General features: G+C 39.2%; 1 protein-coding gene and 1 pseudogene across 1 annotated transcript; both read right to left on the reverse strand.

Annotated features, from left to right (window-relative positions):
• Window positions 1-4,466: 4,466 nt before the first annotated feature.
• LOC103160048 (small proline-rich protein 2D) lies at window positions 4,467-4,739 on the reverse strand. The gene has a single exon (XM_027392861.1). The coding sequence runs from the start codon at window positions 4,737-4,739 to the stop codon at window positions 4,467-4,469; it is 273 nt and encodes a 90-aa protein (XP_027248662.1).
• A 4,143-nt stretch (window positions 4,740-8,882) lies between these two features.
• On the reverse strand, window positions 8,883-9,182 carry LOC103160045 (annotated as a pseudogene).
• Window positions 9,183-12,041: the final 2,859 nt, after the last annotated feature.

The raw sequence follows: 12,041 nt of genomic DNA on the forward strand, positions 1-12,041 counted from the left end.
TCATGTACTCTTCAGACAAATACACATAACTGTATATCATCATGTTAATAAAATAAATACACTTTTAAATACAATGTAGTCATGGATGTTTCAAATATTAAAAGAGAAAACATAGCAATGATAGGTTGATGTATTTGTGTGACTATTACATCATATGAGGGGACAAGTAAGAGCAAAATGCATGGGGTGCAAGGAGAAAATGTGTCCTAAGTAGCACATGCATATATGAATATACCAGAACCTTCTTAACATAGTGTTGCTAAGAGATTGGAGTTGCACAAAATGAAGTGATATTTCCCTCAAGCAAACAAACACTAAGTAATCTTTGTTATGACACAAAATTCAGCCAAAAATGGTTACAGAATAATAATCTGGGAAACCAGCATGGGACTGATCCAGACCCCCTGAATGTGGGTGTCAGTGAGGAGACCTCAGAAATCTATGGGGCCCCGTGTAGTGGACCAGTACTTATCCCTAGCATAGGAATGGACTTTGGGTGTCCATCCCACACGGAGGGATATTCCCTGAGCCTAGACACAAGGGGGTTGGCCTAGGCCCTATCCCAAAGGATATGACAGACTCTGAAGACCCCCTATAGAAGGCCTCCCACTCCCTGGGGAGCAGAAAGGGTATGGGATATGTAGGTGTTAGTTGGGGGACAGGGGAGGAGAGGAGGGAGAGGGAACTGGGATTGACATGTAAAATAATCTTTCTAATTCAAAAAATTATAAAAAAATTCTCAAGTTTATGAAATAGCAGGAATATTCCTCAACACCAACTTCTCCTCAAGATTTCCTAATTTCCCTTCCATATCACCATGTTTGTTTCAGTAACCTGGAAAACCAGCATTTTCTGCACATTTTCTGTGAGAAAACACACCTTTCTTCCAAAAAATAGAGTAACTGAACTTGCAGAATACATCATCTCCAAGAAAGGCAGGCTGAAATTTAAGTTCTAAAATGCTGAGAAATCTCAATGGTGACAGTAATCACTGCCATTATTATCACTTGTGATGTCACAGGACGTTGATAGGGTTAAAAAAAAGCCAAAATTAAAGAATCTGGAACCTCCTAAGAGGGTGAACAAAAGAATACAGAAAAGAGAAAAATATTCCCTTTGGTCCTGGAAAATTGTGGGTTTTTTAAAGGATTAAAAGAGAAAGAAGAAGATGAAAAGAGCCATTAACTAGACACAGCTCTTCTCTGAGAAGCACACAGGAAATGAATCAACCTCAGTGAAGCATGTCAGGTTCCTGTGACTGTCAGTGCTTCTGACAGTAAGGAAGGTTTTAACTGAGAATGTCACTGTCCATGTCCCTTAAGGGACATCATCATTATACACCTGAGGCCATGTGCCAAGAACTGTACTCTTCTCCATTAGACAAAGTGTATACCTAGTTCTGGTAAAGGAGAGAGAATCTGTACTTAGACTGGAAATAGGCCCTGGGGGATAATCCAATTAGTACTATTATTCTGCCAAATATATAAATCAAAACAGAAATGCCTAGTGATTTATTGCTATACTCATTTCAATATATCTCACATTCCTTATCTCAGAAGCTATTCCTAGCAGTAGATTATTAACAAAGAGATATGTGATTAATAAATGGTGCTTAGAGTAAGAAACTAGTGTATGCTCATAATCACCCTCACAGAAGGGTTGGCAGAAAGATTACAATAACTAGAAGTAGAACCGTTTTCTTCACACAAGCAGGGAATTGAAAGGTTGAACTCATAACTATTAACTCAGCATGCACAAGTCATGTGAAAACTTAAGCCAGACCAAACTCCTCATTCAAGAAAAAGGAAGTGTGAAGTCCCACCACTAGCTAAGGAGCTATTAGCAGTTGACAGCTTCTGAGAGAAGGAACAGCAGTTTTCTTCAATGATGTACCCCTAGCTACGTTGACCATACCCCAGAGTAGACCCCACTGTCTAGAATAACTGAGTATATGAACTGGAAAAGATGGGAGCAAAGAGAAGTAAATAGAAATGAAATCCAAGTTGTATGGGAAGAAAGGGGAGGCACAGTAGGTGGATAAAGACAGTTGTTTGTAACCAACTGAGTAAATATCATTGAAAGGCATTTTATGACATTCTCAAAGAATTAATGAAGATGATATCTTAAAGAAGGCCTCATATAAAATGAAACAAGCAAGTCTCAAAGACATGTATCACATGTTTTCTCTCCTACATTGAGACAGTGGATACACCTTATCTACATATATTTAAATATTGTGATGAAACACCTCACTTTTTACAATGTATATGCTAATTATATAATTTTCAGAAAGAGGCTTCTTATTCTACCAACACTGGCACCAGACTCAGAACATCCAAATCTCTTTCCAGCCTGACACACTCAAGATGAGTTCCTTCCACTGAAGCTCCGTGAAGAACAGCCGCAGATGAAGAGGTCCCACAGACAATTTCTCCAGGTGTGAACCTTCAAGACCAAAGACATGGAACACATGTGTGCATACACATGAATATTCACACAATGGTGAATTTAAGATGTCGTCTACCATTGAGCTAAACATTTGATTCCCTTAGATTTACAATCTTTTAAGATCAGATGACCCTGAGTTCAACCTGCATATTTTACCAAATTTCTATGGAATTTTATGAGTCAATGAAAGACCTGAATATGTACTTCTAATGTTTTTTTAGTTCTACATTGGATTTAATATATTACTATGATATAATCTATGCCATTAAGAAAAAGTCCCTGAAAAAATAAAGATTCTATATTAACAGATGAAAGAAACACTCACAAGCAACAGGAAGATCCATGCAGGGCTCATATTCCTTAGCCTGAAATCCCTTCCCAACACATTCCTACATTTAAAATATTTTACTTGTTTTTTTATGTTATTGTTTATGCTGAATACATTGGTCGTGGAAATGGTGATGGAAATGGATGTGGTGCTCTCAGTGTGGTAATAGCCAAGACAGGTGGCAATGATAGTTGAGAAAGGCAGTGCTGGCTGGTGTGATAGTTGCAGTGGTTGTGATAATAATGATGGTATTGGTGATGAAGATGGGGATGTTGCAGATGGAAGTGGGGAGGGTAGCAGAAATGATTCAGACCAGCATATTCTAACTATCATTTACTTAATGCTAATTAGGTACCTCAGATTGTGCCACTGAATCCAATTATGACCAAACACAAGTCTGGCATACTTATGAGTTTCCACAAGTAACATTAACAAGAAAATGTTCAACATCTTTAGCCATTAGAAAACTGGAAACCAAGTCTACACCAGAAGACCATTCCACCCATGTAAGAATGAGTACCATCAGAACAATAACAAGTCCTGGCAGAGGAGTGGAGGAAAAAGAACAAAAACTGTCAGACTGTGGGAGAATAGTAAAACCCATCAAATATGGACATCAGCGTGGGGTTTCCTCCAAAGAAATAATACCAAAGCAGAACTATCATGTGATTCAGCAGCACCACTTGAGTTCATGTGAAAGGAAGTCAAATATAGTGTAAAATAAAGATCCCTGCATATCCATCGATATTTCAGAATTACTCCTACTATATAATGTAAATAAAACAGATTAACTGCTCACAAGTGAATGAATGGCTTAGGAAAATGTTGCCTTATGTACTGGAGTAGTAATAAGTCATAAAGAACTATGAAGTCATGTTGTATTCAATATAATAAATGAAACTGTATATCATCATGCTAACAAATATAAATACACTCCTAAATATAGTTCAAACATTAAAAGAAAAACATAACAAAGATAGATTAACATAAATGTGTAATATTGCATCAGATGAAGGGGGCAAGTGAGAGCAAAATACATGGGCATGTAGGCAGGATATATGTCCTTAGTGGCACCTGCATATCTGAGTATACTGTAATCTTCTTAAGATATCAAGCAGTAAAAGAGAGGTTGCAGTGGCAAAAAATGAAATTATGTTTCAGCTAAGCAAACAATCACTAAGCAATCTTTGTTATAACCCAAAATTCAGGGAAAACTGGTTATAGAAGAATATCCTGTAGATCAAATAATAAAAGCTAGGGAACGGGAGCATATCATGATTATAATAGAGTGAGTATTAGAAAACAAGATCACGTGAATATTATCAACCAGATAGCACTTTATTCAGGAAATGAAACCACAGTGGAAACAACCCCAGCCAAGGTGACTGACAGTTTTGGACACATCCTCTGAGTGCACAGGGTGGAAAGCCACTGCTCTTCACTCTGAGTCTCTGAGACACTGAACCAGTGAGGAAGGATCACTCTCAGCAACCCCTTGACAGAAGAAGCAGAACAATCTTAGGGGAATGCCTTCCTTATCAGGGTGACCACAGACACTGGGTGGTGAAGGGTGGAGAAGATTCTTCTGCATCCATGATGGGCTTTGAAATTAAGATTGAAGTGTTTCTTTGGAAATGTGGAAAATGGATTCCCTTTTCATCTCTTCATCCTGGTAACTGCTGAAGGATGCTCACATGTACTTGGGTGGGCACTTCTGCTGGCAGGGTGGAGGAGTTTGCACAGGAGGGCATTTTTGCTGGCATGGCTGAGGGGGGCATGGCTCAGGGCATTTTGGAGGAGGACAAGGCTCTGGGCACTTTGGAGGAGGACAAGGCTCTGGGCACTTTGGAGGAGGACATGGCTCAGGGCACTTTGGAGGAGGACAAGGCTCTGGGCACTTTGGGGGTTGGCACACAGGAGGAGGCTGGCAGGGCTGCTTGCACTGCTGTTGTTGGTAAGACATCGTGCTGAAGCCTCAGGATCTGAAAGACATCACAAGAGAGTGTTCAGGGCTGATCCACACAGAGAAGACCGATGGAGACATGGAATATCAGATCCATCTCTCACTCCAGGCATGCACATATTCCAGAACTTCTGTTTTAAGACAGTCTGGCTTTTCCCTTTCCTGTCAGCAATTTGTGTCACTAGTCTTAGGACTAGCCCTTTGTTGCATGACTTTTTCCAGAACAAAGTATTTCTGCCAATGAAACAAGCATGGCTATTATCACACAAAAATATGATAAAAACAGAAAGTCTCAAGTTCTGGAACCCTAAGAAATCTGAGGCCCTATCATTTTCTCCCTTGTCACTGTGACATCCCAGCAGTTTGTCTGTTTTACATAGTAGAGGACAGCTCAGGAAACCCAGATTCTAATACTTGCTAAGGGATATGCCTATGAAAAGACAACAAAAGATGCATATGAAACAGAAATATATGGTGTTCAGCTAAATTTCAAGTAAAAGGAAATTCCACCATGCAGTACCTATCACGTGACTGCAGCATAAAAGAAGACCACAAAGACAGACCAACTCAAGAAATGACACTCACCAGGTTCTCCAAAGTAGTCCAGGACTTGAGTACCAGGAGTCTGTAGTCATGCAGTCAAGGACCTCTTTATAGGACTGGTAGCCCAGCCCTGTAGAAGTAGAGCTGACTGACAGTGGGCAGGTCCAAGAATTTCCCAACCAAAATGCAAATCCATGCATGACTGGCTTGACTGGGACTCCACAAAGTAGGAAATGTCCTCTTCCTGGACATCATCGCTGTAGAGTGCTGTGACTCAGTGGGCCCTCCTGTCTTTTCAGTTTCAGTAAGACCTCCCTGGTTGAGTTTTCTTTCTTGATTGAAGACAATATTTATTTTCTCTGTCTTCACTCTCTTGTATCCTGTTTGTTTTGTTTCAGCTCATTGATATTCTTTGGTGCCTTGGCAATTTATATTCCTGGTTTCTAGGCAGGATTTGCCTCTATGCTGAAAGAAGAAAAGTAATACAGAGGACGTTAGCTGTGGTTTCAGGTTCATCTTTGACAACCCTGGGGCTGGAGACAGATCATATGTCCTGTATAGGTTTTATACTTTGCTGTAAACTGTAGAAAAACTAATATGCTGCTCATAACAGGGCTGATGGACTTCAGCTTTATCCTGACCCTTCTCAGCACTGCCATCTCAAACAACATATTTAAGTGTATATTTAGACTGCCCTGTGATGATGACCATAGGACTGCTTATCATGACAGAAGATGAGCTAAAAACTCACACCTGCCCTAAGCATCTTCTTGCTTAGGTGGTCACCCTGAAGACTCACAATCTCCACACTTCTCTTATGAGAAGATCTGTTGAGACCACTTCTGGCTATAGGACATCCTAAATGAAGTTTCTATGAGAATTTCCAAAACACATAATATCCATCACACACAATACATGTGCTCACTCTTGCACATGCACACAGGCATGCAGAAAGTCTCACAGACAGATAAACAGAGCATCAGAATTACATATTTACCTGCCACATAGCACATTTATAACTTCCAATTTTCTAATGCATATTTATTTTTCATTGTTGCATGAAAGCTGACAAAATGAATTGAATTGGGTGTCTTGTAATTCTTGAATGACACTTGAACACTTTGAGGGAGTCCACATCTCTGGGCACTTTGGGAGATGACAAGGCTGAGAGACTTTGATAGCGGACAAGGCTTTGGGCACTTTGGGGATGGGCACATAGGAGGAAGCTGGCAGGGCTGCTTGCACTGCTGCTGTTGGTAAGACATCATGATGAAGTCTCAGGATCCGAAAGAAATTATGTGACAATTCTCACAAGAGATGATCCTCACAGAGAAAGAATCTCAAGTTCATGAAGTATTAGACTATTCCTCAGCACCAACTTTTCTTCAAGACTTCCTGACATTCCCTTTTGTATTATCATTTGTTTCAGTAACCTAGAAACCATTCTTATACTTCACATTCTTTGTGAGAAAACACATTTTGTCAAAGGACAGAGTAAGGTGCTTGCAGAAAAAAAAGAAAGGCAGTCTGAAGTTTGGGTTCTGAAACACTGAGTTACCTAAATAATGGCATTAACTGATGCCATTATTATCATTTTCCTGTCCCAGGATGTTTACTATAGTATAAAACAAAGCCCAGAAGAATTCAAGAATCTAGAACCTCATAAGAGAAAGAATATAGAATTTTAGAAAAAAGAAAAATACTCTCTTTGGTTTGGAAATTTGCTTTATATTTGGAGGAGACAGAATAGAACAAGGAAGATGAAACAAAGCCATTAACTCATAATAGCTCTGGTATGAGAAGCACACAGGACTGAATCAATCTCAGTGGAGCATGTAAGCTTCCTGTGACTCTCAATGCCTTTGACATTGAAGGGTTTAGCGGAGAATGCCATTGTCCATGTCCCCTGAGGGAAATCATCACCATACAGCTGAGGCCATGTGCCAAATAATGTACAGTAGTTGGTGGCTCGTTAAGTTAGTACACACACACAGGTCAGTAGGAGACTTACTACTCTCGTATTTGCATATTACACCTAAAAATCATATTAGGAAATGCCTGGCTTCTTCCATCCCATATTACAAAACTGCATGCTGAGCAGGGATGCCAACATAACAGAGTCAGTTACACCTGCGTTTCTTCTTCTGAATATAGCCCACTCTAAAGGGTATAAAGAATTAAAGGGTCGTAATGCAAAGTGAAGACTAACATTGTGATGGCATATGAGAGGACATGGTAGATCCCAACATGTAGAGAATGACTTTAAAGAGTCAAATGTAAGGCCTGAACACTAAAGATGCTCTTAAAACACCATATCAAAATTCAGTACTCTAAAAGCTTATTAATGTATATATACATTATAATATATATATAATGTTTTAATGAGTTACATTACAACTGGAAGGGTTCTATATAAGTAGATACCTTATATTAATGAATGGAAAACCCAGTAGCAGTGATCACTTAGCTCCTTATACTTGTTAGCCAGTGGAGTCCCGTAGAATATCAAAATAATAGCAGCCAGTTCTGGCAGAGGAGTAGAGGTAGAGAACAGAAACTCACAGACTGTAAGACAGCAGAATAATCCATCAAATATGGAAATCAGTGTGGGGCTTCCTCCAAAGAATAAACACTACAAAAGAACTATCATATAATTCAGCAGCATCACATGGACTCTGATAAAAACAAGTCATAGATATTCCTGAATTATCATCTATATTCCAGAACTACTCTTAATATTAAATATTTTTAAATAGTTTATACTTAGTCTAGCTGATTACTAGTGAACTAATAATGGGTTAAGAAAATGTGACACTGTGTTACTAGATTTATGATCAGTCATAAGTAACAATGATTTCATGTCCTTTTCGGGATATGATACAGCATATCATCATGTTAAGAAAAATAAATACCTAATGAATACAAGGTTGAAATGGATGTTTCAAATATTGAAGGAAAAAATGCAAGGATAGGTTGATGTTGATGTGAAACTACTATGTCAGATGAAGAGGATGAGTGAGAGAAAAAAATACATGATGTCAACTGAGAATATATCAAAGTGGTACATGAATATGTGATATAATCTTAAGTTGGCATGTTCTAAAGGAGAGTTTGTAGTCATGTGTCTCTCAAGCATACAGACACTAAATAATCTCTGTTATGACCCAAAATTCAGTTGAAACGTGATTAATAGAGTCAATTTTAGTAAAAAACAAAAAAAGGAAGTCATGAATAGTATCAACCAGATTGCATTTTATTCAAGAATGACATCACAGTGGAAACAACCCAGCCAAGGCAACTGACATTTTTGGAAACATCCTCAGAGTGCACAGAGTGGAAGACAGCTGCTCTTCACTCTGAGCCTCTGGGACACTGAACCAGTGAGGAAGGATCACTCTCAGCAGCCCCTTAACAGCAGAAGCAGCACAACCTGAGGGGAATCCCTTCCCTATCAGGGTGACCACAGACACAGGGTGGTGAAGGGTGGAGAAGATTCTTCTGCATCCAAGACATGCTTTGAAGTGAAGACCGAAGTTTTTCTATGGAAGTATAAGAAGTAGATTTCCATGTCTTTCCTTGGTCTCATGACTGTTGAAGCACTTACTTGCTCTTGGGTGGGCACTTCTCCTGAAAGGGTGGAGGAGGTTGCACATGAGGGCATTTCTGCTGGCATGGCTGAGGGGGACATGGCTCATGGGACTGTGGAGGAGGACAAGGCTCTGAGCATTTGGGGGGAGGACAAGGCTCTGGGCACTGAGGAGGAGGACAAGGCTCTGGGCACTTTAGGGGAGAACAAGGCTCTGGGCACTTTGGGGGAGGACAAGGCTCTGGGCACTTTGGAGGTGGGCACACAGGAGGATGCTGACAGGGCTGCTTGCACTGCTGCTGTTGGTAAGACATTTTGCTATAATCTCAGGATCTGAAAGACACTATGTGACAATCCTCACAAGAGGTGATTCCCCACAGACTGCCTGAATTTCCCTTCGATGTCACCATTTTCATTCATTAACCATCCTTTTTTCTTCACATTTACTATGAGAAAACATCTTTCTTCAAAGGACAGAGTAATGGTCCTTGCATAAAATATTATCTTCAAGACAGGCAGCCTGAATTTTAAGTTCTAAAATACCAAATTCTCAGTAGTGACAGAAACTGCTGTCATTGTTAACACATGTGAAGTCTAATGTACTTGACTAGGTTATAAAGCAAAATTCAGGAAAATTCAAGATTTAGAAGCCAATAGAAGGGAGAACAGAAGATCTCCAAAAAGAGAAAAATATTCTCATTGGTCATAAAAACTTGCTTTATAATTGGAGGAGAAAGAATAAAATGAGGAAGATGAAAGAAAGCCATCATCCAGTCTCTGCTCTGAGAAGCACACGATACTGAATCAACGTCAGTGTATCATGTCAGCTTTCTGTGAGTGTCAGTGCCTTTGACAGTGAGTAAGAGTTTAGCTGAGAATGTCATTGTCCATCTTCCTGAAAGGAAAGAGTCATAAGTTCTACACCCAAAGCCAGGTGACAAGAAACACACCACCAGTGGATGGCTCATCAAGGCTAGTACACATACCATAGTGCCAGGTCAGTAGGAGACTTACTACTCTCCATATTTGCATATCACACACAAAGAATCATCTTAGGTAATAAATGCCTTCTGCTGTGCCAAATTACAAGTTGCCTACAGCCCTGTAATGCCAATATTACACAGAGTCAGTTAAACCTGAGGTTCTTATTTTGAATGTTGCCCCCACAGAAGGGTTCAAAGGTTTAAAGTTAAGCGATGCAAAGGGAAGACTTACATTATGATGAGACATGGGAAGGCAGGATGGATCAGGGATTATATACAGAGATGATTACCATTTAAAACATTTTGAAAGAGCCATATGGAAATTTACTACTCTAAAGACTTACTAAAATACATGCAAATAAAAATGTTTTAATAGTTACCTTTAAAATGTATGGGGGTGCAATACCTCAAATAGACAACTCATCTTGCACCTCACCTCTATTTTATTGATAGGTAGTAGGGTCCCATCGACTAATTTCACTACCTTACAGACTAGTTCATATAAGTTATCTACCCTCCAGAACTTCATGGTAAAACCTTATTTCTGTAGCCATCAATGCTGAAGTCCGAGAACATGGAGAAATCTAGGAGGTACAAAGCCAGACATTTCCTCCCTAATGGCCAGTCTTCATGATATAGAAAGGTGCTATGCACATGGCTGAAGAGGAAAAGTACTCACCAGCCTCACCCAGTTATGAGCTCTGCAAACTACAACAATAACGGCCTTGACAAAATACGCCCAATGGTATGATAGGGGCACAAATGTATGGGAGCTACCAACCACTTTCTGTTTTGATTTAGATCTTTCTCCATGAGCCAAAGTGCATACCTGGCACTAGTGAAAGGGAGAGAATCTGAAGCTAGATAGAATATAGGCCCTGGGGGATAATCCAATCAAAACTATTACTCTGCTAAATAAATCAACAAAGCAATTTCTAGTGACATTGTTAGACTCATATAACTATATCTATCATTCCTCACCTGAGAAGATTCTCCTTGCAGTAGACATTTAACATAGAGACTTGCAACTGATAAGTATGCAAAGAATAATAGACTGGTGTATGCTTAGCATTATATCACAGAAGAGGTAGAAACTGCTTATTCATATAACCAGACCATTAAACATTTGAAATCATGACTATTCACACAGCATTCACAAGTCAGGTGACAGCCTAATCCAGACCAAACTCATCATACAAGAGAAGGGAAGTAGTATGAAATCCCCCCACTAGCTGAGGAACTATGGGCAGTTGGTAGCTTCTGAGGAAAGAGTGTGTCAGTTTTCATAAGATGTGATCTTTGCTATGTTGAGCAAACCTCAGCATAGGCCCTACTGTCTAGATAGATGGACTACACAAACTGGAAATGATACCTGCTTTCTTACAGAATTCCGGACCACCAACCTAGGGATGGAACTGCCCACAATGAGCTGAGCCCTACCCCTCCAATCACCAATTTGAAAAATTATTTAAATGCTGGCCTTAGCCTTATTTTATGGGGGTATTCTCTCAATCCAGGTTTCCTCCTCTCAGGTGACTATAGTTAGTGTCAATTGACATAAATCTAGCCAGCACAACTGTATAGGACCCTTTATTGTATCTGCCCTAAAAGTATTCTTTCTTAGGTGCTTACTATGAAGACACAAAGTGGGAGGGGGTGTTGGGAGTGAGGAAGGGAGGTCATCAGTCTTACACTTTATTGTGCCACCTAGCTATGTATATCAATTACTGATTGTCTGATGCATCTATAATGAATCATATCTGATTAGAAACTGACAGAATGAGTGAAAAGTTTAGCATATTTATAATTCTTAATTGGCTTTTTCTCATATTTTTCCATACATATCATATACTATTAGAAAAAAATTCTTGACAATATAAAATTTTAGAACGATAACATAAAAAAATCACATGACACATGCATTTTCATTTTAAAGGGATTGTGGAAAATATCTGAATTTGTATTCAATGCCATCAAAAACTTTAAAAAATGTAATAAAATATATCTCAGCATGATAACAATTTTATTTTTCAGTATATTCTTGAAAGGATAAGACATGTACACAGAAATTTTCTAAAAGTTACTTTTTTTCTAATTTCTGTCATAAATACTCTCCATGTAAATGTCCATCAACAGATGGCTAATTTACACTAATGCACATCTTGTGCTGCTACTTGGCCATTTAAAATG

This window comes from Cricetulus griseus (genome assembly GCF_003668045.3).
Source record: "Cricetulus griseus strain 17A/GY chromosome 1 unlocalized genomic scaffold, alternate assembly CriGri-PICRH-1.0 chr1_0, whole genome shotgun sequence".
NCBI lineage: Eukaryota > Metazoa > Chordata > Mammalia > Rodentia > Cricetidae > Cricetulus > Cricetulus griseus.

Bases quoted from the DNA above. Each gene is read 5' to 3' on its own strand.
- LOC103160048 (XM_027392861.1), bottom strand. From the start codon at position 4,739: ATGTCTTACCAACAACAGCAGTGCAAGCAGCCCTGCCAGCCTCCTCCT.